General features: G+C 34.3%; 5 protein-coding genes across 6 annotated transcripts; 3 read left to right on the top strand and 2 right to left on the bottom strand.

Annotated features, from left to right (window-relative positions):
* The first annotated feature begins 445 nt into the window (after positions 1 to 445).
* Positions 446 to 3,798, top strand: LOC116116254 (trigger factor-like). 2 transcript variants are annotated; one of them, XM_031402354.1, is made up of 8 exons: positions 446 to 569; positions 664 to 766; positions 1,561 to 1,608; positions 1,708 to 1,793; positions 2,008 to 2,116; positions 2,436 to 2,449; positions 3,009 to 3,110; positions 3,564 to 3,798. In XM_031402354.1, the coding sequence occupies exons 1-8, from the start codon at positions 504 to 506 to the stop codon at positions 3,684 to 3,686; spliced, it is 651 nt and encodes a 216-aa protein (XP_031258214.1). In that variant the 5' UTR covers positions 446 to 503; the 3' UTR covers positions 3,687 to 3,798. The 2 variants fall into 2 exon arrangements, with proteins under 2 accessions (XP_031258214.1, XP_031258215.1); XM_031402355.1 differs by having other exon boundaries at positions 478 to 557.
* A 4,083-nt stretch (positions 3,799 to 7,881) lies between these two features.
* Positions 7,882 to 11,201, top strand: LOC116116251 (signal recognition particle 14 kDa protein-like). The gene is made up of 4 exons (XM_031402351.1): positions 7,882 to 8,024; positions 8,433 to 8,526; positions 8,672 to 8,781; positions 10,662 to 11,201. Exons 1-4 carry the CDS (start codon positions 8,022 to 8,024, stop codon positions 10,818 to 10,820), a joined length of 366 nt encoding a protein of 121 aa, XP_031258211.1. The 5' UTR covers positions 7,882 to 8,021; the 3' UTR covers positions 10,821 to 11,201.
* A 725-nt stretch (positions 11,202 to 11,926) lies between these two features.
* LOC116116250 lies at positions 11,927 to 15,104 on the bottom strand. The gene is made up of 4 exons (XM_031402350.1): positions 15,003 to 15,104; positions 13,970 to 14,200; positions 12,713 to 12,979; positions 11,927 to 12,560 (listed from the first exon to the last, which is right to left on the bottom strand). Exons 2-4 carry the CDS (start codon positions 14,165 to 14,167, stop codon positions 12,246 to 12,248), a joined length of 780 nt encoding a protein of 259 aa, XP_031258210.1. The 5' UTR covers positions 14,168 to 14,200; positions 15,003 to 15,104; the 3' UTR covers positions 11,927 to 12,245.
* Positions 15,105 to 17,044: 1,940 nt separating this feature from the next.
* LOC116116255 lies at positions 17,045 to 20,359 on the bottom strand. The gene is made up of 4 exons (XM_031402356.1): positions 20,172 to 20,359; positions 19,818 to 20,048; positions 18,396 to 18,620; positions 17,045 to 17,540 (listed from the first exon to the last, which is right to left on the bottom strand). Exons 2-4 carry the CDS (start codon positions 20,028 to 20,030, stop codon positions 17,292 to 17,294), a joined length of 687 nt encoding a protein of 228 aa, XP_031258216.1. The 5' UTR covers positions 20,031 to 20,048; positions 20,172 to 20,359; the 3' UTR covers positions 17,045 to 17,291.
* A 1,582-nt stretch (positions 20,360 to 21,941) lies between these two features.
* LOC116116245 (2-(3-amino-3-carboxypropyl)histidine synthase subunit 2) lies at positions 21,942 to 26,828 on the top strand. Its single transcript, XM_031402341.1, has 10 exons — positions 21,942 to 22,098; positions 22,764 to 22,987; positions 23,447 to 23,555; positions 23,773 to 24,118; positions 24,438 to 24,507; positions 24,700 to 24,767; positions 25,242 to 25,357; positions 25,444 to 25,550; positions 25,739 to 25,878; positions 26,028 to 26,828. The coding sequence occupies exons 1-10, from the start codon at positions 22,018 to 22,020 to the stop codon at positions 26,282 to 26,284; spliced, it is 1,518 nt and encodes a 505-aa protein (XP_031258201.1). The 5' UTR covers positions 21,942 to 22,017; the 3' UTR covers positions 26,285 to 26,828.
* Positions 26,829 to 27,514: the final 686 nt, after the last annotated feature.

Here is a 27,514-nt window from a genome sequence, read left to right on the forward strand (position 1 = left end):
CCTCCACGATAGCCCATTACCATGTCACCAATATGATAATCCTAGAATTGTACAGGATGAGCTAGTTGAGGTAATTAGATGTGCAATGTTAATGCATTAAGAAGGGACTCAGAGAGTGAAAAAAAGTAACAAAGAGTGTAAGTATTGTTGCTCATGTTATAATCCTATTTTATGTGATTTCAACCTATGATTTTATGAAAATTGACTTTGATGTTAAATTATTTATTATTAATTTCCAACCAATGGGTTTATATGGATTGGACACGTAATGAGTTTGGAACTATAAAAGCAGTCATGCCCATTACCATCTTTAAATAAGTGGGTCATTTTTCATTGATCTAAACATAATAGACGTAAATGACATTTACCCATTTTTCAATTGAACGGCACCGTTTCTCTCCACCACAAGGCGTTAACGTTCGGACGGTTTCAGTTCCTTCCGATTAAATGTCGCTGCAGTAGTGTGACAAAGACCTGAACTTGAAGAAGAAGAAGAGGATAAAATGGAAATAGCCATTAAACCCTTCTTCATGGGCTTAAACCCTACAGCAAGACACGTAGATTTCACTGTGAATTTCAAAATTCCCTCTTCAAAACACTCTTTACATCTCCTAAACTTGTATAACTTACAGGATTTACGTACATTGTTATTTTCTTTCACAGGCGCTTTATCGCAAACACATGGCGGACGTCTCCGTTCCAACTCTCTCTTCTAGAAGAGCACGCTTTGGGCCTCAAATGAACTGCAAAACACCAGACTTTTCTAACGGTAATGTTGTTTTATCCATTTCATGATGAGGGTAAGTTATAAAGCAATTTTGACCCAAAAAAAAAAAAAAAAAAGAATATGGCAAATTGTTGTGGTATACTTTGCAACTGAAATTTGGATCAGTAACCTTACAGGGTCGATATTTTGATTACTGGTAATATGTTTTAGAAACCGGGTATTTTAAGTAGCATGTAACATATATGGTTAACTGGAAAATCGTTCGTTGGTTATGTACAATACTTTTTTATTAACCATAATGTACGAAGTATTATGTTACATATATTGATGAAGTAATATGTAACATGTATTAGTAACTTAAAAATCGCCTATGATAAGTAAAAACTTTTTTCGTGTAACGTTACTGATCTAGTATTGTAGCAAAGCCCTTGAATTTCATATTGAGTTTGGTGGCATAAATGTGGCGGCAAGAACCTGATAACCGGTATAAAACAACTGGGTTCGGCATGAGATCACTTTGGATTTTTTTAAAGTACTATTTGGATTTACAATTGTTAAAGTCATAATAGGTTGGAAAGGAAGGTGGAGTTGTTTTGAATCTTTTTGTGAAGGTAATAGGCTGATTGGAAGTTATGGGACAATTGGACATCTTTGTTTTTCCTTTAGAAAATTAGTAGATGAGTAAGTTAGACTTTCTGTAGATTTAGCATTGATGTGATGCTTGAATTATCTGGTAGTTTGTTTTGGTTCCTTGGTTCTAATATGCACTGAGTTAGTATCAATAAAAGGTTGATTTTAAGTTGTACTAGCTGTTTCAAAACCAATTTCATATTGCAGGAGGAGTCGTAAATATTGTTCGTCTGTTTTTGCAGTATTATCAGGTTCATATCCGATTGTCTTTGTTCCTACTGTTACCTTTCTTAGTTATTCTTTTAATCTACTTTTTCCTAGTGCTATTCAAATTGGTTAACATGAATTAGGTGTGGAAGATGTTGGAGTTTCTTCTTCTCAATTTGATGACTTCTTGGTTACTACCTCCGAAACCAATGAGGCTAAAAAATTGAAGGTACAAAAGAATTGATGTGTCAAAATAATTGCATTAAATATGAAGCTTCAAGGTTGAAATAGAAAACAGTTATGATATAAGAGATTTTGGAATGACCTTAATGTTCCTCTCATTGTTCCTGTTGGATTTCTGGCTAAGTTTTATGCAGATATTTAGAATCACTTATGTGAATTTAAAGTTGATCACCAATTTCTTGTGTTCCTTCTGTACCTAGATAAGCTTAGAGGTATCAGGTACTAAAACTCGAGCAATTTTTGATGATGTATTCGATAAAATGGTAGCTGCAGCCCAGCCAATTCCTGGCTTTCGAAGAGTAAAAGGAGGTAAGATATTTTAATGCCCTGTGCAATTTCTATTGACTAAAACCCTATTTTTTTAGGCTTTTTGGAAAAAATAAAACAAGTCATGATCATTTCCAAAGTCATCATAGTCAATCTAGTGGCTTTCTTTCTTCAAAATTAAACTAGCTTTAGTTGTGACTGGTTTACCCTATCTTGTTAAATGAAATGAGCAGTTTATATTATGACTGCATTCTATTCTCATATTTTGCGAAACAACTCTCTTGTTTTATGACTCACTGATTTATTTTATTTTTCTGACACTGGCTGTTTCATATCTGGTGGACAATCTGGACACTGCCAGGAAAAACGCCGAATGTAAGTTTCTGTATCCTATTGTTCTGCGACAATCAATCTATGGACTTGGTGGTGATAGTGATCTTTCTCCTTTTTGCCTCTTTCTGGTCTGGAGAATAAGATTAGTAAATCTAATTGGGAAACAAATTTATGTGTTTGAAGTGAAGAATCACCTTCCTGGCATATGACAAAACTACCAATCACAACTGTTTTACTTTTACCCATGATGCATTCATAAGCATGATATTGATCTAATTTCTTAGAATTGTAAACCAAACGATTCGAGAAAACTTATCAATGCAATCCTATACTGCATTTCTAATTTTAGGTAGGATTCACTAATTCATTCTTGTGATCACTGTAAGAGGAATCTTTGTTATAGGGCCGGCTGAAAGTATGCCAACCCACTGGATATGAGCTTTTGTCCATTTACATACTGATGCTTGCAAATAAGTACATGTTTATTTACTTATTGATATGCATTTATGTAGAAACGCATGCCTGCACAATCCGCACACTCCTTTTAATAATTTTTGATGAGATGCTTACAGATTTCATGCTTGTTTATTATGTCAAGCAGATACCTAGAGACATTTTGTTAGAAGTCCTTGGACCTTCGAAAGTCTATAAGGAGGTTATCAAGAAACTAATCAACTCCACTGTAGCTGAATATGTTGAAAAGGTGACCAGCAATAGACTTTACTTACGTATTTCATATTTTTCGCATTTCAGAACCATCAAGTTAATGCTTAGCCATAGTAGCCGACTACATATTCAGCTACTACTTACTGCATGAATTTTCTACACTACATTTTGGCATTTCAAAAACATGAACAAACAATTCCTTACAGCTGATTATAAAATCACATTGTTTTTAAAAACGCTCGTCTGTGTGTTAAATGCATCACCGAACATAACTCTCTCCTCTTTTTTATTGTATGATCATTTTATACTGGTAGCCTAATACAATTGGTATATAGAACTTCTCTTATACGGATACTTAAGAACATTTCAGTTTGTAGTAACTCACTGTCCAGCTGCATCGACCTCCCCCTTTATGACTTCTTTAGCACAAAATCAATTGAGCCTGAATGTAGTTCTGATATTCTGCCATTTCCTTTTTACATTGTCTCAGGAAGGTTTAAACGTAAGTACAGACTTGAGAGTTGAGCAGAGCTTTGAAGATCTTGAAGATTTGTTTGAACCAGATGCAAAATTCAGCTTTGATGCTGTCATTCAGCTTCAGGAAACAGACTGAAAAATGTGTTTAATCTTAGTATTCATTTAAATTTTGTATATTTGTTTAGTTATTTTCTCAAAGAAAGTTGTATACACTGTTGATCTTAGACAAGAAATTAATGAAATGCCTATTCAGCTTAGTTTTTTTTCCAAGAGTTCAAAAACATCCACCTTGAGGTTCAATGTAAAAGAAAACCCCCTAACGTTTTTAAAATAATAAAAAGCTCCCTGTGGTCGTAAACTATTAAAACTTTCAGGCCCCTTTGGTTCAATATTTTTACTCTATTTTATTCTACCATCCTATCAAATCATATTCAAATACATATTTTTTTTAATATTCAAAATTCTCTTCAAAATACAATACTATTTTACTCAACTCAAAATATTTAGATTATTTTAACCCCTTAAATTTGTTAATTTAACTAAATATCTTCAACAATAAAAGTTTATAAATTGATAAAAACACCCCTATCAACTTACATTTGTCAGATTTCGGCCACTACCACCGGAAGGTGGTCGGAATCTACCGTAATGGCGCACTACTAATTTGATATGGCCGGAATCTGCAAATATGGGTGGGTGGTGGTGTTTTTGTCAATTTAAAAACTTTTATTGTTGGTGGTATTTAATTAAATTAACAAACCTAGAGAGTTAAAAATCAATTTAAATATTTTTAAAAAATGCTATTAAAAAACTTCTAATACTACTCAACTCAAAACTTCTAATATTACTCAACTCAACTTTTTCTAAAAGATTATTCTAAAAGCTCTCAAAATAGTGAATCAAACGGAACCAAAACTATTATGAGTAATAAATATCTATTAATACCCTTTTCTCATTTATTTTAACACGTAACACTTAAGGGTAAGAGAATTGATGTTATTTCAAAACCCTTGAAAAGATTTTTGATATTTAACCAAACCTCAAAGTGGTAAATGTCCATTTAGTCTTGATTATGAGAACCCAATTCTGATATTCTGGAATGTAAAACTTAGTACTCGTAATTTTAAAAGCTAAGACTTATATAACTTTTCTCTTTGTGTTGAGAGGTTGAACTTCTATTAATTTATTAAAATGAACAGAAATTTTGAATTTGATATAAAATAAAATTAAGTGGTTTATAGGGGTTGATCAATATTACCGATTTACATCGGACAATTTAACCAAATCTTAACGTGAGACTATCTNCTCGAACCAACTGCATTTTTGTTGTTCTAAAGGACTTCTTCTTCTTCTTCTTCATCTATGGCTGGCTACAGAGCTGAAGATGACTATGATTACCTCTTCAAGGTGGTGTTGATTGGTGACACTGGTGATGGCAAGTCTAATCTGCTTTCCAGGTTCACTAGGAACGAGTTTAGTCTCGAGTCTAAGTCCACTAGACAACCTTCCTCTTCCTCTTCTTATTCTTCGATTGCTTCTTCAAATACTAGTAATAAAGCTCTGTTACCTTCCTCCAGAAGCGGGAACTGAAGAAGAACCGAAGAAGAGAGATATGAGATCTGTTTTGTTTTTTTTTTTCAATAGTTCGCAAATTATTCGCGAATTATATGGGAAGTCTTATTATAAGCGTATAATTCAGCAGATTTCACAAAATACATATACATATGTTTTATAAGCGAATTATACAATTGTTCGTATAATTCACGTATAATACGCGTTTTTACTAATTAGGATTAAAACTTTTAGGCATTTTTATTCTATCATATTCCACTATTCTATTAAATCATATTCAAATACATATTTATTTTAATATTCAAAATTCTCTTTAAAATATAATACTATTCTACTCAACTCAAAATATTTAGATTATTTTTAACTCTTTAGGTTTGTTCATTTAACTAAACACTCCCAACAATAAAAGTTTATAAATTAACAAAAATACTCATACCCATCTACATTTGTCAAATTTCAGCCACATCACCGGAAGGTGGTCGGAATATACCGTAATGGCGCACTATCGACTTGATATGGCCGGAATCTGCAAATGTGGGTGAGTGGAGGTATTTTTGTCAATTAATAAACTTTTATTGTTGGTGGTGTTTAGTTAAATTAACAAACCTAGGGAGTTAAAAATTAATCTAAATATTTTTAGAAAATGCTATTAAAAAATATATAAAAAACTTTTAATACTACTCAACTCAACTTTTTCCAAAAGACTATTCTAAAAACTCTCAAAATAGTGAACCAAGCGGAACCAAAACTGTTATGAGTAATAAATATCTATTAATACCCTTTTCTCATTTATTTTAACACGTAAAACTTAAGGGTAAGAGAATTGATGTTATTTCAAAACCCTTGAAAAGATTTTTGATATTTAACCAAACCTTAAAGTGGTTAATGTCCATTTAGTCTTGATTATGAGGACCCAATTATGATATTCTGGAATGTAAAACGTAGAACTTGTAATTTTAAAAGCTAAGACTTAAATAAGTTTTCTCTTTGTGTTAAGAGTTTGAACTTCTATTAATTTATTAAAATGAGCAGAAATTTTGAATTTGATATAAAATAAAATTAAGTGGTTTATAGGGGTTGATCAATATTATCGATTTACATCGGACAATTTAACCAAATCTTAACGTGAGACTATCTTATAGGGATGAGCATGAAAATTGGTTTTACCCAGAACCGGCGGGTACCCGAGGTCTCGATTCTAGGTAGGAACCGAAACCGGAATCGGCCCACACAGGGTAGGTTCCGATTCTAAAAAATAGGAACTGAGACCCCCTGGTTCTGATTCCGGTTCCTTCACTCTAGAAACCAGGAATCGAAACTAGAACTTGGAATAGGGTACCCTACTAGGAACCGGCAATAGGGTACCCTGCAAGGAACCGATAACAGGGTACCTTGCAAGAAACCGATAACAAGGTACCCTACAAGGAATGGGAAAAGAATTGGGGTTTACACATAATTATATACAACATTAGGGGGTTTTAATAAATTTTATCCCTAGACTATATACATAACTAGTGAACATTTTGGATTCCAGATTTTAGATATAAAGAAGCTATGAATAATTTAATATATAGTCTTACACTATTTATTAAAAGTAAGACTATATATTAAAATTATTTGAAATATTGAAATTAATTAATAAGGAAAAAGTTATATTGTTATAGAATATTTAAACAAATGGGGGTATGTATTTGTAAATTTTAGTATTCTACAGGGTTTTTTGTCATTTTGTAAAGTTACAGGGACCAATGTTATTATCCAGGGTACCCGGAACCTGTGATTATCTAGGGTACCTGGAAGCGGATCCGGAACCTGTGATTATCCAAGGTACCTAGAACTAGAATCGGAACTTGTTTCATAGGTTCCAGTTCCAGCAATTAAGGAACCGAAACTGGTTTGTTCCGGTTTCGATTCCTAATTTTAGGAACCGATCGGTTTCAGTTTCAGTTCCGGTTCCTCCAAAAATCCCCGGGTACCCAAGCTTGATCACCCCTATCTTATATAACTAATTTGTGATGAAATTGGTTTATGTGATTAATTTTAATTGAACAGTCTCACCATATCAAGGAGCATTATGCATACAACTCTAGCTAAAATTGAGATCATTGATTAATTGAACGGGCCATGTTCAAGTTGAGACAATTGATTAATTAAACCATCCGAATTAAAGTTGAGTTAAATTTCTTTATAATCTATTAGAACTCAAGCCCAAGGAAGAGCCCAACCCAAAAGACCGGTCTGATAAATGAGAGAATACCTAGGCTTAAGTACCACATTTGGTGGGTGTGAAATTTCGATGTAGGATCCTAATATTACATCCCCCTTCAAGAGCTACCATTGGGTAGCTTCAATCACCTATCAGTTATTCGATGTAGCACCCCCTCTTAAGAAGAGCACACTGTACCTTAATCTAGCTTATGTGTAGTCTTTTTCGCAACCAAACTCTCAACGAAAGGCACCAATGTTAGAAGTCAAGCCCAAGTGAGAGCTCAATCCAAAGGACCAGTTTGATAGGTGGAAAAACCCCTAGGCTTAAGTACCACACTTGGTGGGTGTAAAATCCTAATGTAGGATCTTAACATAATCATATTTTGACATGATATGAGCATGATCCATCACATATTAACATGAATTGTCCCCCTAAGAAGAGGGGGTCGAAAAATAATTTCATAACTATAGGGATTTTTCTTTGTCGTATCATATCAAAAGTGGGGGAAGTTGTAAAATTTTCATTCTCACTAAAATATAATAACAGCATTGTTCCCGTTTTCTTTCACCTCCTTTATAACTCAGCTGTCACCATTTACGTTCTCTGCAAGAGACAAAAAAGAGAGCGCTTTGGAGACGAAAGAGAGAGAGAGAGTTAAAGAAGTAACAGATCTCCATCACAGTCTTCGTTATGGTAGCTCTCGAACTTCAAGATTAGTTTTTTTTTTTTTTTTTTTTCTTTTTTAAAGCTTCAATAATTTCTTTTAGTGTTTTTCTAATCTAATCAATAATCAACCTCTGATTCGTTAGACTTGCATGCACTTTTAAGCCCAGGATTTAATTTCAGCTAATTTCTTTTTTTGAATCATTTTCTCATTCTTTGTAAGTTGAAGAACTAAATAGTTGAGTTGCCAATGGAAGATTTAAAGATAATTTAAGCGTTATTGATGAAGTAGTAGCTGGTTTTTTTTTTTTTTTTTTTTTTTTTTTTTATTTTAATTTCTTTTGGTTTTGTTTGTCCGGGTTGTTTATTTTACTTGAATTCTTGGTGGGTATTTGATTTCACATGCCGTCATGTGATTTTCTTGGTTTTATTTTGAAGGGTTTTTTGCAACCGGATCCGTTTCTTAATGAATTGACTAGCATGTTTGAGCGTAATAGAGAGAATGGCTCTGTTTGGGTTACTTTCAAACGCTGTAAGTGTTTATTTATTTATTTTCTTCATGTTATGTTATGTTTTCATTTTGTTGGTTTTAGTTAAGGTGGGTTGCAAAATTATGAGGTTTTTGGGTGTTTGCCCGTTATGTTGATTGTTGTTCGTGTGTTCTCGTGTGTTTTAAGCGTCAATGAAGTCTAAGGTTCAAACAAATAAAATGACGACTTCAGGAGAAGCCATTGAGTATCGATGCCTCATCCGTGCAACTGATGGGAAACAAAAGATTTCTACAACAGTATGTCTCGCTTTCTGTATTTTTTTTTCATATACATTTTACAGATCTTGAGAGAATATGGGATATGATAGGCTGTTGCATTGTCATTCGTATTTGCATCTAGTTAGATGTTGTTACATAATTTTCGTGTTGAAGTATACCAAGCAAAGTGATGGTTATGATAAGTGAAAGATAAAGTTAGTGCATTTATGGTATGGTTTTACTGAATCTGCATATGAATTGTGTAATTGACATGAGGAAAGGAGCTTTGTATAAGAATTTGTAAACAATGGTGCAAGAGCACCAACATCTCACATCATTTCTCATTCTGTTTGCTGTTATTTTATTTTATTTATTTTTAAAATTATAACTGATAGACTTTGCACTGAATTAGAAAGGGGAGGTAAAACTGTTTGTTGTAATTTGTTGTTGGTTTCTCCCTATGAGTTTTCTATTTATCTTCTAGCATTTCTAATCACCCACCAATGAGAAGCATCTCCCTTTAACAAATAATTAAAAATCTTGACTTGTTTTATTGTACGTTTGCTAGCTTTGAATTTGTCTCTGGAAGGAGGTATTTTGGTGCCTAAGTATGTCTTTACAGCCTTGTAGATTTGGTTTTTTACTAGGCATCAGAGTTTGTTTATGACTATGGCCAGTTGAGATAAGCAATTGTTGAAGAGTTTAAGGAAGTGAAACAAGGAGCAGTATTGGATTTCATGGGCGAAAAAACTTGGGCTGTTGAGACATATTAGGCAGCAAAATCACCTTCCAACGACAGACTCAAATTTCACAATCTTGAGAAAGAACATTTCAAGGTTGTTGATTATAAAGGTAGATTGATTTTCACTGGTGGTATTATTCAAAAAAATAAAATAGAAATAGAGAAGCCATAGGTAGAAAACCAAGATTCATTTTATAATTAATCAATGCTGTTAGCAATGAATAACCAAAGCCTTTATCTAGTTTAAGAGATAGAATTCTAATCCTGATTAAATATGAAATAAAGTTTAAAACAACTCGAGGACAAAATAAATTTTTAAATCAATCTTGACAAATCAATCAATAAAGCAAAAAGCTCAATTAACCTTAACCTATCCTATTTATCCTACATCAAGTTATATATTCTGGCATAGTGGGACTGTGAGTGGTTCCTAACTAGGTACTGCCTGGCCCTCCTTTTTCTCTGCACACTTCGGCTTCACACACCAGCTTAAGAAAATAGGAAATGATTTTGCTGTTTGTTCATGTTTGCCTACAACCTGTTTGATTGTAGCCTAGAAATATCTCATAGCATGGATCTCCACTTCACAATGCTGTTTCGTGTCAGTGTCTTGTGTGACATTTAGTGAAATGAAAAATCCAGCTATCATTTAAACTACCAAAACTTGTGTTATCACAAAGGATAAACTAGAGGAAGGGTTTGAAGTACTTTCTCTATGCTAACATATATTTAAACGATGTAGATGCTTTTCTTATTCCCTTTATAGCTTACCACTAATAGAAATCTAACATTTTATTTTTCTTTCAGCTGCCAAAATTCCTGAATTGAGCTTTTAAATTGTGTGATTGTATCTTAGTAGGAAGATTTATTAATTAATATTGATTGTTTAAACATTTTATTTTTCTTTTGGGTGCCCAAATTCCTAAGTTTGTGAGAATTTTGGTTGTGTAATTGTATCCTGGTAAGAAGATTTTAAGTGACGTGGATACTGGGGACTTGATCAGATACAGTTATCAAAATTTTGTTCAGTAATAATTATAATGTATATTACAAGAACATTGATTCTCAATTCTTTGCCTAGTAGGCATGATCATATGAGGCAATAGTTTTTCCTCTTGCTCTTCCTCTCTATTTATGTTTCTCCTGGCTAACGGCTGCCCCTGATTTTGTTGAAAAGGTTGGGGCGAAGGATCACCAGCGCTTTCAAGCTTCTTACGCTACTCTTCTCAAGGCTCACATGGCAGCTCTAAAGAAGAGGGAGAGGAAGGACAAGAAAAAGGCTGCAGAGGGAGATAAAAAGGACGGAGGTTCAAAGAAAAAGCCGAAGAGAGTGTGAACAAGTCTCTTGCTACCGACACCTCTGTATAAACTGGGAAAGCTTTTAATTTTCTTCTGATATTTGGTACTGGGATCTTTTGCTTAAATGGAAAGAAAAGATCATACAGAAGTTCTTTCAATTTTGAACTATAACGGAGGTACACGATACGGGATTTTGTTTCACAGCCCCTTTTGAAATGTGATTTCCATTCTCTGATCAGGTTGAATGTTATCTGGAAAAATATGCAGCCGGTCTGTTTTCAGCCTTTTGCGTTGTAGATTTTTTTGATCCAGAATTTCATGAAATTGAAATTGGCATTAGAAGATTGGATGAATGATTTTGTTTGCTCAGTAGAATGTGATTAAATTGCCTTCATCTATGGGCACATCTTTTTGATTATTTTGTTCTTGGGTCATAAATGTTTTATATTAGAGTTCAGAAGGGTAAACACCATTTTCTACACTAAATCCTCCACTCTTCATGCTTGCAATTTGAAAACATGCCCATCAAACTTGTAGTGACTTTAATAGTAGCAATTTATTACAATTTCTACAACTTCGTGGAAATTTGTCAAAATTTCTGTCAAGGAATATACTTTGGGGCTGATTCCATAAGCTAGACAAGAAACATCATTCTATTGTTTGGATTCTACCTTCATTCCATGAAATAGTTTAGAAGCAAATAATATCCATCAGAAAATTGTACTAATATCATATACACAAGGAAGTTATAAATGCTCCTTCTGTTTCCATCTCTTCAGCTTTAGCTAAATAACTATGCAACCCGTTGTAGTTTCAGCCTTCAGGTGGGATTGATTGATGGGGAAGTGCCTCAGGATGCAGAAATAAACAGTGAATGTATTCATTCCGGTAATATTACACGACCAGTACATTAAGAAAATAGAGAGAGCTGGGAATCTCTTGTAGCCTCTGCACCTTAACAAATCCCCAAAGTGAAAGAATAATTGTCTATAAAGTGAAATGAAACTTCTGAAATGTAAGTTCAGTTTCTGTCACTGGAAACATACAAGAATTTTTGCAGCTTCGAGGCATTTAAACTATTTCCATGTTTAAAGCCTGAAGAAACATGGAAAGGTTTAGATTGTTTTTCATGTTTCTGTCATATTGTGCTTAACCTGCCACTTTCACTTGGATGAGAAAATCTGGACAGAAACTTTCTATTGTCCAGCAAATGAACAAAACTTTTCCGACTCTTGGCAACCTAAAATGCAAGTCTTGAATCTTAAGTCGATTAAAGTTTCAACTGCTATACAAGAATTGCTATAAGCTAACAATACAACATCAAAATTGATCTTCGTCATCTCGGGAAACAAAAAAGTATTAATGCTAGTCTCACCTTAAAAGTAGCACAAGTTTGCAAGATGAGCAGGAAGAGAAATAAGGGAAAGGCGAAAGGGAAAGATGATTGCCACAAAATATGGGATTATAATCCATCATCATTATCGTTATCATTATCATTATCGTCATCGTCTTCCTCTTCTTCTTGTGATTCCATGTAAGCCTCAAGCAAACGCCTGTACTTCTCTGGATTGTCATACCATGTAGGGGTATTAATAATTGCTTTTTCCAACCAATACTTATCATCGTAAGATTCCTCCGGCTTGAAATTTTCCAGGAAACTTTCCCACCATTCCATTGCATTTGTTAAACGAACACTCTTGTAACCTCTTCCAAAGAGATACTTCAGGTAGTCCCTTGCTAACAGAGTCAGCTCCTCACCAGTAAGGATGTACATATACTGCAATGAATCAAGTAAGATAGTGATTATGGGAAGGTTACACCATTTCTGAACTTGGAAAAATCAAAACCTAAATGTCTTTTCTCAGGACATTACAATAAAGCATATAATATACTCAATGTAGCAAAGATGAAGGGAAAAAAACATTTTACCACAAATATAATGCCAAGTGTTGCTAATATGACTTGTGCAGTTTCATCTATGATCCCACCCCAGCCTTCATCCTCTGAATCACCAGAACCATCCCCACCACCACCACCACCACCACCACCACCACCACGTGGTGGACTTTTGCCACCACTTCCATCAAAGTATTCTTTCTTCTCCATCTGCTGCCGAAGCATACCCTCTACAGACTGTCCCTTAGTGAAGTTTCCCAAATTTCCCATAGCTTTCCCAAAAGCATCCCACGGAGATTTCTGATGAAAGATAAATGGTCAGATGTACATAATTTTATGGACAGCAACGCTACTTTCCGACAAAAATTTGAGCATCTCATGCACCATCCTCTCAGCTCTAACAAGATGGTGAGGCCTCCATACTGTGAGCTTTGGAAAATAAAATGACCTCTTTATTTTCTAATTATTATTTTTTAACAAAAGATTGGTTTTCCCATTATTCCTTTGCAGATTCAGTATGTAATAATTGATATCAAAATAAAAATAATTAAAAAAAAAAAAAAAAAGCAGACATTCTTGCAATGACAGAAACAAGTTTTCACAAGGGATAAACAGTGCATAAAGAAGTAAAATTGAATGCATCAATAAGATGCAACTGACCACTAAGAATAAACAAGACATTTAGCATCAAGAATAAAGTTAATGTACTTCAACACTTAAGCTTGTTCTAAAACTTAACAGCATAGAGCTTATGCTAATAAATAGACAAGCTGAAAATGTATTTTACAATTCTTTATCTTTTCTATTTAAACAAAAAAGATACTTTATGGTGGACTTTTGTGCATAAAGTTACAATTTACAATGCAGTTAATTCCAATCATCAATAAACCAGGTCATAACCAAGAGACAGCCCACTCAGAATATCAGAACTTTGTGGCTGCAAGAAGGGAAATAACAGCAGAAAACCAATCATTTGTATTTCCTTCTTTTCTTTCATTGAGAAAAGACATAGAAATCCCTTGAATCTATTTAGCAAATTCCAGCTTGAAAATGCATCCTCATTGAGCCCTATGATAATCTCTGAGTTGTGGAGGAGAATAGTGGCATTTCCTCTAGTAAGTAGCCAAGAGAATACCTCACGAAGGGAAGCCACAGGCCTAACCCCTTGACTAACTCATAGGGGTTGCTAATTCCAACTAGTTGAAGTACATTCCCATCCTATCATGAACTTATATCAAACACATTATCACCAACAAACAAACACTTACATTGAAAGTGCTTCTTTCTTACCGTATCTTCAGACTTGTCTTTATCACCAAACAAGCAAACAACCGTGCTTCCTTGCCAAGATTTTAACCGAGGTGCACATTGCTTATATGTTAGTTTCAATAATGTCCCATGTGTCGTACCAGGTACACGCTGCAATTGGGATCTATTTGGGAGAGTTACACAAGGCTTGCCTACACTAGTAGCCTGAATACAACTCATTCTTCACCAATCCTAATCCCACATAAAATTAACCTAAACAAACAAAACAAAGATCAAATTTCAATAAACTGCAAGCATAATGATATGTGAAGTGCTAAACGATAACCCTAGAACTATGTTTTGATGTTTTGAGGCCATGGACAAAGCCCCATAGAGCCTTCAAAATCACACTCTCAATCAATATTTTTTAGTCAATTTAAACATAGAAAAAGCCAGAAAGGCAATATACTGAAATTAAAAACACTAATAACTTAAAAAAAAAAAAAAAAAAAAAAAGAAAAAGAAAAACCTATCTGAAAACCAGAACCCATTAACCCAAAGGCCTCCCCCTTACCAATTTTTTCATCATTTCATAAAACAACTATTTCCAAATAGGCTTGTTTCAGTGAAATAAGTTAATAATCATCTAATTAAGAGCAGGAAATAGAGGTGAACAGCTCAAAAATCTCACCTTTATCCAACATTTCTAACTTGATTTTAACACAGCCAAGGCGATAACCTCAAATTCCAAACTTTAATAAATTTTAATAAAAAAAAAAAAAACCCTGAATGTCAAAACCACAAACCATTACCCCATTAAACAAACCCAAAGGCCTCCCTTCACCAATTCTTTTCACAATTTCATAAACCATTTTGTTTCAATTAGATTTATTTAAATAGATATATGTTCATAATCATCAAACTAAAATCATAAACAGGAATTCAGTCTGCTAATTCTAGCAAAAATGCTAAAAGGAACGCAAAAAAATGAGAGCTGAGAAGCTCAAAAATCTCAAAAAAGAAATAAAAAATAAACAAAGAAGGGAAAAAATGCAAAGTAGGGAAACCCACGTACCAGAAGAGAAGTACAACTTATATGATCGAGAGAGAGACAGCATGAGACTGGAGATTTTGAAGAAGGGAGGAAAGGAGAGTGTGAAGTGGTTATGGCGATGAGTCGAAACGATAACGAGAAATCGAGAATTTCTAGATTGAGGTTAAGGAGATTAAAGAAGATAGTTCTTTAGTTCTAACCAAAGTATACCTTCTCTGACTAAAGTGCCCCTATATGTAAAACTTGTCCCTCCCTCCTATGTTCCAATAACTTTGGGAAAAGGGAGAATGAATTCTCGCACGCAAGGTCTGGCAAAACAACACTTTCCCACGCATCAAATTTCAAAATAACATTTTCTCACCTTTGGTCAATTTCTGAAAGTGTTTTTTATTAATATTTGATTGAGAAGATAAAAATATTTTTAAATAGTTTATTATAAATTAAAATTTAATTAAGTTAAAATCTTTACTCATTATTTATTAGTTCAAGTGTATAAATATTTTTTTTTTATTTAATTAATTAAGAATATTGATTTTTTATGTTAATTAGTAAAAACGAAAAATATTATAAATCTAGTAGATTATTGAATAATAGTAATGAGATATGATATTATAAATAAATAAATATTAAAATCATTTAACTTTAAACAATTTCATAGTATTATTCTTAACTTTTTAGGTGGAGTTAACTATTTTTTCTTTTTCGACTTTTTGGCTAATAAAAAATTTATAAAGTCAAATATTTAAGGTATTTTCGTCTTTTTATTAAAATATTAACGGAAAACATAACATAACCTAATAAAAGGTGAGAAAATGTCATTTTGAAACTTGAAGAGTGGAAAATTATGTAGTTTGGCCAAACCTTGGGTGGGAAAATGATTAACTTTTAGATTATAATGTTGCTCCTTTGAAGAGGTTAAGATTATGAACGCCGGTAACATCATCATTGTTACACTTGTTGGATTATGGATGGTCGACTCTTAAATATGTTGTTATTATTGGGCATGTTTGACTTATTATTTCTGCCCATATTCCCAATCCTATTTTCCAAATAATGTTTGGCACCTTATTCCAGAAATATTACCATATTTTTTTAATTACATTTAAACCCCATAAGGTTATTAATTTCATTAAATACCCCCTAAAAAAAGTTTAAAAAATAACAAAAATACCCCTGTAACCCATACTTGCCAGATTCCAACAACCACCGTCGGTGGTAGCTGGAATCTGTCACAACGGTGAATTACCGACCAAAAATGGCCGGTAATTCACCGATCTGGCCTCTTCCAGCCAGATCCACATTGGATCTGGCTGAAAAAGGCCAGATCTGCCAAAGAAATGGCCGTCGTTTTGGCCTTTTTCGGCCGTCGAAGGCCACAGCAGGCCGTAGATCTGGCTGGAAAAGGCTATAACGACGCGTTACGACATAGATCAGACCGGTCTGTGTCGTAATGCAATTTTCCGACCAGATTTCGACGATGGTGGCCGGAATCTGGCACTGTAGGTAGTGGGGGTATTTTTGTTATTTTATATGTTGGGGTGTTTAATTAAATTAGTAAACCTAGGAGTTTTTCTATAAATTTTACCTCGTAATACTCCCATATTCAACTACCCAATATTATTCCTAAAATCCTATCCAAAATAATGAACCAAACGCACCCATCGATACTTGTAAGAAAATTTTGATATCGCATGAAATAATTAGATTATAAATAATCCACACTTAAACTATAATATTACTTTTCTGTAAGGTTATGAGGGCTCCATGCCTTCTTTGTAATAACAATTAGAGTACGATTACATCATGTATAGTCTATAAATCCCCCTGTTTCGTATGTGAAACTAAAGTTTGAAACAAAAACCCACCCTCAAATATTTGCAAAATAGATGGAAATGGCCTTTGGAGTTTAATTTAAACAAGTGGATATCTTATGGAATTTTGTTAAACGAAAATGCAAACCACATGATAGGTCACAAACCATTGAAAATTTAGATTTTTCTAGAAATTTCCATACAAATTCAACTCTTTTATATAAATTTATTAGGTTTCTACCATATGGTACATGAAAGAAAAAATTTCCATTGACAAAATACAATGCATGCCTTACATCTTTAAGTAGATTAAAGTTTCAATTCCTGTACACAAAAATGTTTTTTAAGCTAATGATATGACAGAAATATTAATCGGTCTCTTGAACCATCTCAAAGGACAGAAAACAAGTGCTAAAGCTAGTTTCACTTCATTGTTGCAGGCAATATGCAAGATAAGCAGGGAAAGAGGATAATGCAGGGCTTGGGGGAAAATGTTGGATTACTGGGCATCATTTTGTGAAGATATGTAAGATCGAAGAAGACGCCTATAATTGGGACAGTGGAACCATGTTGAGGTATTCATCTCTAACCGAAACTTCTCACACACCTTCTCTGTCAGGCTTTTCCAGAACCTTTCCCACTTGTACATTGCGTTTTTTAATCGGACACTCTTTTTTCCTCGAAGGAGATACTTTATGTAATCGTTTGTTAATCGTGTCAGCTCAACACCATCAATGAAGCAAATGTACTGCAATGTAATAAATATGGCATGAGATACAGAATTTCTGAAGTAGGAGACTGAAATCCCCATAAATCGTCTTTTTCTCAGAAACATTTGTTACACTACAGCATATGTTATAATCAGCATAGCAGAGATGATATCTTGTATACCAAACCGTGGTCTCTTGCAACATTAAGATATAAAAAAAAGACAATACTGATGTAGCATGAAATGTTTGCAGATAAGTATAAAACGACAAAGAGATAAAACACTTGAATATCCACAATACAATTTCACAAAGTTTTGGTGATTAATATGGCGGGATCAAATAACTTTTATAGGCCAGGAATCATTCTTTTACCTGTCCAATAACACATGATCCTCCATTTCTTACATGCACCTTTTCGTGCACGAAATTATTTATTGAAATTTGGCCAAACATTGTTAGTTATTTTCATTTGAACCCTCGAAATATACTGACCATCAATTACGACAGATCTATACCATATATAACACAATGCTTTCAATAAATGAACTTGGGATTTAGAGACAGTTTAATATTAGTTTAGGGCAGCAGCTATCGATTTTTTTTTTTTCTTTTCAATATTTTGTTTCACTTGACTTGTCTGAATATGCAGATTATCAGTTATTAGAGATGTACAGTATTTCTAGCTCTGATTATTGCATTTTAGGTGAATGATACTTCCATTATCTGCACCTTTCCCCACGATTATTACTATCTAAAAACTACAAAATTAGCAGTACGCTAAAGAATTTGCAATTTCTATGCAGCCTGAATTAGGATATTTAGAATAAGACTTAAAGATGATTTCTGACAAAACTGAATAAAAGTACGAAGAAGAAGAAAAAAGATCACTTTACCACAAGTATGACAAAAATCGTTGCTAATATTCGTTTTCCAGTTTCATCCCCTGAATCTCCATAACCATTTCCGCCGCCGCCGCCGCCACCACCACCACGTGGCGGACTTTTGCCACCACTTCCATTGTAATATTCTTTCTTTTCGATCTGCTGCCGAAGCAAATCCTCAATTGACTGCCCCTTCAAATTTCCCATATTTTTTCCAAAAGCTTCCCATGGTCGTTTCTGATGAAAATAATAAGTAGAATATCAGGTTATATAATTGGATAAGGGACTCCATAGTATATGTTTCCAAAACAAAATAGTGGCTTTCGTATTGTGCCCTTTGCAAATGCTGCTGTTCATTAATTGATACCAAAAACAAAAAAAAAAAAAATTGTAAAAACTGCCACTCTTGCTATAGAAGAAAAAGAGAACTCTCAATGGTTAAAGAGAGCACAACATCTGAGAAGCAGCATTTTACATTTACCATAAAACTAAACAAGACACATCAATCTTGCTCTCCAACTCAAAAGCATTAGAGCTTAAACCAATAAAAATACAAACCAATAATGTGCTTTATGTTTTTTGTACACAAAGTTCAACTCCAATGTAGTCATTTCCAAAGCATAATGAAAACACCACAAAGACTTGAACAACAAATTTAGTGGAAAATCAACATCCTCTGGTCAGAAATCCATTACGAAGTGCTCTATCAAATTTTCTATAAAAAAGACAGGTGAATAGAGATATTGCTGATATATATATTTATATTTTGGGAAAAAAAATTAGGGGACTTTTTCAAAATAAACATCTCAATATGATTTTGCACATCTAGCCAACTTCGATACTTTCAAACAAAAATACCCAAAAAACTAGCAACACTCAACAGCCATGTGGAATGCCTCTACTTAATGCTGAGCATGGAAACTGCATTTTGGTCCATTCGGATGAAAATGACGCTAAATGTGAAGAATATCGTGAGGCAGATTATCTCCAAAAAGCACTTGAAATAGGGTTATTTCTAAACCCAGCCCAAAAAACCAAGTTTATGCAATTCAACCTACCCAGAGCATTGAGAAAGACAGATTATACCACAAATACAGCCCAGTCAAAATCTTTTACCAAAGCTCTCGAATCAATATGACCGAGTGAATTAATTCTGGTTTAGCATAAAGCAACCTAGATAAGAGGACCCAGGAGCCCCAACCAGGTATGAAAACAACATAACTGACTCGAAGCACTGACTGGGACTCTCAAGAAAAAGCCAGAAATGTAATTCATAAGGGATGAATTCTATATAAATTCCGAACAAGAATTCAAGAAACACATTCCCATTCTCTTATCTCTTTGAGAACCCCGATCAAACACATTACAATCATTTACAAATCACCACGAAACAAATACGCACAAAGACTAAAACAGAAAGGGCTTCTTTCTTACCTCGTCTTCGGACTTGTCTTTCCCTCCGAGAACACACATAACCCCTCGTTTTTGCCGCCCTTTCAACTTAGGCACGAATAGCGGGTACGACGTCGTTGCATTCAGCTTCACCAATGCCCGCCTTGTCGTGCACGGCACGCTCTTTAAGTGAGCCCTGTTCGGCAGAATCACACCAGGCTTGCAAAAACCAGTCCCCTGAACACAACTCATCATTCAACAATCAAACTTATCCTGAAAAAAACAACAAAATTAATTAATTTAATCTTTTAAAAAAAAAAAAAAGATTTTGTAAAGAGTTCTTAATTAAGATGAATAAATTTGAGAAAAAATAAATAAAAATTCTGGATTACGCACATGAAATGATTCTATTGGTTGGAATTGAAGAAAGTTTTGTTTTTTGTTTTATTGAAGGGATTAGTGAAGGGCTGATGTTAATCAGGCAAATTCGTGAAGGAAAATTAGTATAAATATTAAATAGTCCCGTTTAAGGCGGTGGAAGGACTGTCGGAGGCGGCTTCAAAAACCGTTTCTGACTGCACCCCAAGTTTTACTGAGTACACCCATTTTAACTTAATTTAATTTTCTTAATTAATTATAATTATCCCTATATTATATTATTTGGAGAAATATAACTTCATGTTCCATCAAGATACCGTGCATCTTTCTAATAATTAATAAATAAGAAAATAGATAAAATTTCATCAATATTAAGAGGTTTTAATGTAGAATGACCACTGTGCCCCAAATTCATCCTCTTTTGGTTATTTATTCTGGAGTGAATAACAAATTCAGCGTTCAGGTTTAGTGAGAATTCCAGCACAACCAAAGATCTCGTAGAGTAACAAAATGCCCCAATTTTCAATAAAACTTTTGAAAAACAAATTTTGACACAACCTTTTTGTAATCACCATTTTACCCTCTCATGTAGTATACTTTCTTGATTAAAACATTTTTTTTTATTTTTTTTAATGACTGGAGGTGTTCGGACTAGCTTGCACGTATCTTAACTAGTGAGAACTTGAACTTAGTAGACCATATTAGACCCTAGAACTAGAGGTCGGATAAGAGCTCTAGTGGCCCCAACTAATGAGAACTTAAACTTGGGATACCATATTAGACTCTAGAACTAGAGGTTGGATAAGAGCTTTAGTGACCATTCCTATTAGTGGTGGGGAACTCGAATTTGGGAGATTATGTTATCAAGGATTATGAAAACTCGAATTTGAGAGACTATATTAGATCCCATATTTTTCCATAAAGAACAATATTTTAAAACCCAACCCGGGGTGAAACTTGGCAAAGTTTTCCGGTCTCGGGTTGACCAGAAGTCAAATCAGTTGACAAAAAATTTTAAAACTCAACAAATACACCTTCAAAAATTACCTGCAAGTCCTTACATGTTTGAACTTTATCAAACACACCCCAAATGAAAATCTACTGACTACTAATCGGCAGCGGCGACACCCCAGATGCAACCCCGATCGTCCCCTGAGCCCATTTCCATTAAAATCTACCCAAGATCTGGCCGAAATAGGTTCGATTTCTACCAGATCTCACCGACGCTAGCGTGGGTATTCCAAGCCAGATCTCATCCACGCCGACGCCGACAAACCTCCCCATCACCCAGAAATTACTCCTCTGTTCCTCCCGACCAAAACCCACCTCACCCCACCCCCGTTAGCCTCGCCAATAGCGGGAAAAATCTCATTGTTGCCGCTGCTAGGTTTGTTCGATTTTCGATCGATTTACTCACCAGAAATCAATGCTGTCACCACCATTGCATTCACCGGAACTTAGTCTTCAAAAGCCCTAACTTCTAGCCATTGATTGTTCGCCGATCATCCTCCCAAATCTTAGGGTTTTGGGGTGAATCGGAAAAATTAAACTCGGTCCTTTGAAGCGGTCGGGTCCCGGTTAAACTGGTTCAACCGGCCAGGCCGGGCTAGGTTTTAAAACAATTAAAGAATACTCGAAGGCCACCCAATAGTGGTTTATTAAAACGAAAACTTAATGTACTTGAAATTGTCTCTGATTTATATGGTTATTTTCGTCTGTTCGAAGATTAATTGACTATAAATACCCAAATAATTAAAACTTTTATAATTATAACCCTTTTCTCTCAGGCAGTTCCGCTCTTCTCAGCTTTCAGGCACAGACTTGCGTTTGAGAAAGAGAGAGAGAGAGTGGCGACTGTTCGGACATGGAGATTGAATCTCATTACGAAATTGCCACCACCGCCGATTTCATATACAGCAGAAAGTTTACCAGAGTCGCTTTGCAGGTAACTCATAGTTGAATTTTATTTTTTTATTTATTCATCCGTCTTTACTAAACCCTATCAAAACCTCTCGCGCGTAATTTTTGAAAATAAAAATTAAATGTTTTCCCAATTAAAATAAGGGTAAAATATTGTCAATTGAGCCAGTTCGTCATGTTATGCATTGAAGTATTGAGCTTTCTTAATTGAAGAATGAAAATTTGTTATTTTTATTGCTTTTTTCTGATATAATTTTCTCGCCAACCAAACGGAGAAATTTTCTTTTTTCCTTTCTTTAAACAAATACAATAACGTCACAAACATGTGTAAAGTATAATTATTTCTCATATTTGAGTTTCTGTATCGAATTAATTCTAAATGTGTAATGCATGCAAAATGTTATATTCGTTGGATATTTGTAACTGTTCATTTTTGTACATGATTTTAATGCTATTTTATTGGGCGGCTTTATATCTTTTATAACTTGAGACGTGGTGATTCTGACGAGAATGCTGAACATATGAAGCCCAACTTTTGGTTTTGTAAATTATAAATTGTCTGATAAGATATCGTGTTGTTTACATTGAGTAAATTTTTGATCGTGTGAGCAAAAATTTATGTGAAAATGTAAGTGCATTACGATTATTATAAGTGTAATGTATTTATAAGAATTTTTTTTTTGGTTATAGTTCCCGGATAATTTATTGAAGGATGCAACAAGAGTAGTGCGTGCTCTGAAGGCCAAGCTTTTGTCTCTGAGAGATTCTGGGGAGGAACATAATGGGGATAACAATGATGTTGGATTGTATGTGATGGCAGATACAACTTATGGAAGTTGTTGTGTTGATGAGGTCGGAGCATCTCATATTAATGCTGACTGTGTCATACATTATGGACATACGTGTCTTAGCCCGTGAGTTTTCTTATACTAATTTTTTCTTTGGTGTATATATATTATTATGAATGAAAATATATGTTGCAATTCTTTCTATTAATTTGTTAAATAGAGCTGATGGAATTTTTCTGCGGTTTTGCTTTCTTTTTCTTTTCTTTTTTTTAAATTTTTTCTTTAACTTTAAGCACACTTGATGGAACTTGAGATTGTCTAGTAGCAAAATGATTAAGGCAGATGAAAACTTTTGGCACAGGAAGACTGGGTTATGAGTTTATGTTTTATCCACTGTGGTTGAAGAACTTAAATGTAATATATTTTGGTTTGCGTACTGGTGGTCTTTTCTTCAACTGCTGAGCTTTGAGTTTTGTGAATGCTGCAATTTTGTTAAGTGATCTGTTTTCTGTACTGTTGATTATGGTTGAACTCTACTTCATATGGTTTTCTTTAAATGGGATATCTTTATCTTTTTGCTTACAGGACTTCAACACTTCCTGCATTCTTTGTTTTTGGAAAGATCCCCATCAATGTACCCAATTGTGTGGAGAATCTATCAAAGAATGCTTTGGCAAATGAAAAACCTATTTTGGTATGATTCTTTATGCTAGAGTTCCAATCTTTTTTATTCTGAGTGGACTTTTCACTTTTATATGCAATAAACAGGTGTCAGAGATGAAAATACAATGTGTTTCTTTCTAGTCCACATTTTAAATAGCATACTTTTTCTTTATGTTGTATTGAAATATTGCCTGAACAGCCTATTACATTCTTTTGCTGTAATAATTATTGGTTTCTTTAAAGTGCAGATTCTTTATGGGCTGGAGTACGCACATGCAATACCTCATATTAGAGAAGCACTGAAAGAAGCATTGAGCTCTGATGTGTCTGGACCTAAATTAGAAATCAATTATGCTAATGTTATGTGTACAGTTATAAATCCATCTGAAAATCATAAAAGTATAAATGAGCCAGCTAGTGGCTCTCCTGCTGATGATATTTCTGGTGCAGTAACTGGTACGAGGTATGCCATTGGTGGCTTGACCTGGAATATTCCAGAGGGACATAAAATGGAGGACTACTTGCTTTTCTGGATTGGCTCTGACAATTCAGCTTTTGCAAATGTCGTATTGACATTTAACAGTTCTGAAATAGGTAGATAATTTCTGTTTTTGTCATGAAACTTATTGCCAAATTTCTTTGATATATTTATTTTCATATATAACATCTCTCTCTCTCTCTCTCTCTCTCTCTCAACTTTTTGTTTACTCTTCTGAATACTTTTGACATAGAAAAAAAGCTGCTGCTTTACATTAATTATAATTCAGCAAAAATGTGGTGCACATCCTCATGTCTTCTTGTTTAGCTGGCAATTGATTGTTTCATTATTTACCTTGCATGTGGCTGGACTTGATAATGATTTTCTTTTCCCTCTTCAATGGTTTTTGTTTGATGTGGGTAATGCTGGTTTTAGTCAGATATGACGCAGCAGAGGAGCGCTTGGTGACAGATGTATCTCACCGGTTAAGAATTCTTAAGCGTAGGTACTATTTGCAACAATTTCATCTTCCCCTAACCAACTTTACCTGTTATTTCCTTGTGTTGCTGAAATTTATATCCTATATATTTTTATGTGAGAAATTAGATATATAATCTATCTCTACTTCTTTTATATTATTTTATTTTATTTTTTTGCATTATTGTGTGATTCACTGTGTCAGCAACAATTCTTTCAGATATTACTTGGTGGAGAAAGCAAAGGATGCTAACATTATTGGAATTTTGGTTGGAACTCTTGGTGTTGGTATGTTGAAATTTCTATGATTCTTTAGTCTTTCATATGTTGCAAACAAATTGTGTAAGAATTGAACCATGGGCTTCTAAGTTTATGTTGTGCACAGCTGGCTAGGTAAATGTATATAGAGTAGTACTCGGGTCAATTTCATTGCTAATATTGTAATTTTGCTTCTTTGTTCATGTGCTTTTTAATTGATTCTCTAAATAATCCTGAGAATGAAATAGTTGGCAATACCCAAGAACACTAGCAAAATAAATAAACTCGACTTGAGTCACCAATTTCATTATTTGTACACTTTAAAGAAGTAAGACAGTCTTCTTAGTGTGACATTGTTAAAGTTAAAATTGATTTTGCTGTACTATAATATGTTTCTTCTCAATTTTTTCTTGGTTTTAAACTTCATTTATGCTTAGGGTTTAATCGCAACTTCGATTATGTATCATGAGGTGGAGAACTTAATTTTGCTACTATTCGATGCAGCTGGTTACCTTGATATGATTCATCAGATGAAAGAGTTGATCACCAAAGCAGGGAAAAAGACCTATACTTTTGCTATGGGAAGACCAAACCCTGCAAAACTTGCAAACTTTCCTGAGGTAAGTCTTAATAGATGCACGCAGAGTGTCTGCCTCCGTGTTAAGAAAGTTATATTGTTAGTAATGACAAGTAATATATGTGGCAGTGCGATGTTTTCATTACTGTTTCTTGCGCTCAAACTGCTCTTTTGGATAGCAAAGAGTTCTTTGCTCCAGTTATAACCCCATTTGAAGCCATGCTGGCTTTCGGCAGGTACTGTATAAGATTTCCTTTCTCTCACCAGTTGCTGGAGTTCTTTGTTGTTTAATATAGCTTTTTCTTTAATACCTAGAAGCACCATCTATTCATGATTATAGATTCAAGTAATTACCCCTGAATTTTGGTTTCATGTTTTCATCCTTGGATTCTTAAAGTTCAAATTTTATTTTTTTTCTCTTTAGAGGACGTCAATGGACAGGAGCATATGTGATGGAATTTAGGGATTTGATTAGTTCTTCTCCAGTTGAAGTAAGGAATCAGGCAGAAGAAGCAAGGTTTTCCTTCATTAGAGGTAGATATGTGGAAGATACTGACCAGCAAGGTACGTGTCTCACATTTTGTTGAGGCTTTGAGATGGAAATGATTTGACTGTTCAGTGCAACACTAGGTTTCTAAATTCATTGAAGATTCCAGTAGACAATCTTATTTTTGTTAAGTTTTGCATTTCTGAAAACTTTTGTGTTGTTTCAGAAACATTCAATGATGAGCAAGGTGAGGAAGGAGCTCTTGCTCTAGTAACTGCAGCAGAGAAGGCTCTGCAATTGCGTGATGGAAATGTTAATCATCTCGTCAAGGGGACAGCTAAATCTGGAGCAGAGTTTTTCTTAGGTCGATCTTATCATGGTCTTGAAATACATGGTGACGGTTCTTCACCAGAGCCATATATAGTCGGTAGAAGTGGTAAGGCATCGGGGTATGAGGATGAGAAAAGCAAGCAGGAAAGTTAAGTTGGTGATTTCACTTGTTAAACTTATGGAAAAGTAAAAGCAACAGAGAGGTCCCCCAGCATGCATGACTTATTGGTCACATTAACTCTCCAGACAAGAATTTCATAAGTGTGGGACTTGTGTCAGTGGGTTGTTGAATTGTAAGAACTGGAAGGATCATTACAACCTGATCTGCTGGTAATCTGGTGTTGCTGTTGGTTAAATTTCAAGTCTTCTCCAGCAGACTTGTAATCCATGCTCGGCATGCTGCAGTTCAAGCAAAACTGTCTCCATCAAAGGCCTTGAAGTAAGTTTTTCTTCCTATTTGAGTGATATCTGGCATTCATTAATTCAAGAGCGTCTGTGTTGGTCAAGTTTTTGATAATGTGGGATTAATGTACACTGGAGTAACAATTTTCTAAGAGATTTTCTTTTCAGTTTATGTTAGATTATCCGGAATGTATCAGTAAGTTTTAATTATTTTTGAAGAAAGTCACATCCCCTTCTTAAATGTTTCTAGTTCAGATATTGTTTCTTCTGGTCTTGCCCTGAAGCTGTAATTCTAATGGCATATATTTTTAGACCAAAGGTGATTTGATTCTGGAAGCCTAGTTCTTGCTTTATGGTTATTTGCTTCGACACGATTTTTAGATCCTTCTTCAGATTGGAAAATGACAGAAGATTTGTTTTAGCTCCACAGCTTTGTTTTAAAAATCAGACCGGATTGGTCGGTTGGATCGGGACCTGGTAGCTTCTTCGGTCTGGTTCAGGTCTTAGGGGGTTTTTGTAATATTTCAAAATTATAAGGGTTAACTTGTAATTTTATAGGGATGTTTTGGAGATATGTCAAAAGTTTAGGGATTAATCGGTAACTTTTTGGGACATATTTTAAATAAATAAAAAATTTCGGGATTAATTTGAACTTTTTTAGGAGAATTTTTGTAATATATTAAAATGTAAGGGATTAATATGTAATTTTTTAAAAATAAAATTGTTGTTGACGTCATCGGTCCAATCGGTCAGTCCAATCGGTTGGACTGGTTGACCTGTGACCCGGGCAGCAAAACGGGTTGCCCTTCGGTCCGGGTTTTAAAATAATGTTCACAGACGACAGATCTGACTTTAATCTCCAATATGTTATAAAATAACATCTCGGATATCTGTTGGTAGGAACGAGAACAAATCAAACTATAATATTTATCATGTCACCTATACAACTGACAGTTGATATAAATCGTTTTTTCCACAATG

The sequence above is a fragment of the Pistacia vera genome, unplaced genomic scaffold, assembly GCF_008641045.1.
Source record: "Pistacia vera cultivar Batoury unplaced genomic scaffold, PisVer_v2 Contig767, whole genome shotgun sequence".
NCBI classification, from domain to species: Eukaryota; Viridiplantae; Streptophyta; class Magnoliopsida; order Sapindales; family Anacardiaceae; genus Pistacia; species Pistacia vera.

Excerpts from the sequence above, each read along its gene's own strand:
- LOC116116254 (XM_031402354.1), top strand. The coding sequence starts at position 504 with ATGGAAATAGCCATTAAACCCTTCTTCATGGGCTTAAACCCTACAGCA. Across the intron at positions 570-663 it reads CAAGACACGTAGATTTCACT|GCGCTTTATCGCAAACACAT; the intron begins GTGAATTTCAAA and ends TTTCTTTCACAG. Across the intron at positions 3,111-3,563 it reads TAGCTGAATATGTTGAAAAG|GAAGGTTTAAACGTAAGTAC; the intron begins GTGACCAGCAAT and ends ACATTGTCTCAG.
- LOC116116251 (XM_031402351.1), top strand. Across the intron at positions 8,527-8,671 it reads TTGGGTTACTTTCAAACGCT|CGTCAATGAAGTCTAAGGTT; the intron begins GTAAGTGTTTAT and ends GTGTGTTTTAAG. Across the intron at positions 8,782-10,661 it reads AACAAAAGATTTCTACAACA|GTTGGGGCGAAGGATCACCA; the intron begins GTATGTCTCGCT and ends TTTGTTGAAAAG.
- LOC116116250 (XM_031402350.1), bottom strand. The coding sequence starts at position 14,167 with ATGAGTTGTATTCAGGCTACTAGTGTAGGCAAGCCTTGTGTAACTCTC. Across the intron at positions 12,980-13,969 it reads AAGACAAGTCTGAAGATACG|AAATCTCCGTGGGATGCTTT; the intron begins GTAAGAAAGAAG and ends ATCTTTCATCAG. Across the intron at positions 12,561-12,712 it reads CACTTGGCATTATATTTGTG|TATATGTACATCCTTACTGG; the intron begins GTAAAATGTTTT and ends GATTCATTGCAG.
- LOC116116255 (XM_031402356.1), bottom strand. The coding sequence starts at position 20,030 with ATGATGAGTTGTGTTCAGGGGACTGGTTTTTGCAAGCCTGGTGTGATT. Across the intron at positions 18,621-19,817 it reads AAGACAAGTCCGAAGACGAG|AAACGACCATGGGAAGCTTT; the intron begins GTAAGAAAGAAG and ends TATTTTCATCAG. Across the intron at positions 17,541-18,395 it reads CGATTTTTGTCATACTTGTG|TACATTTGCTTCATTGATGG; the intron begins GTAAAGTGATCT and ends ATTACATTGCAG.
- LOC116116245 (XM_031402341.1), top strand. The coding sequence starts at position 22,018 with ATGGAGATTGAATCTCATTACGAAATTGCCACCACCGCCGATTTCATA. Across the intron at positions 22,988-23,446 it reads GGACATACGTGTCTTAGCCC|GACTTCAACACTTCCTGCAT; the intron begins GTGAGTTTTCTT and ends TTTTGCTTACAG. Across the intron at positions 23,556-23,772 it reads CAAATGAAAAACCTATTTTG|ATTCTTTATGGGCTGGAGTA; the intron begins GTATGATTCTTT and ends TTTAAAGTGCAG.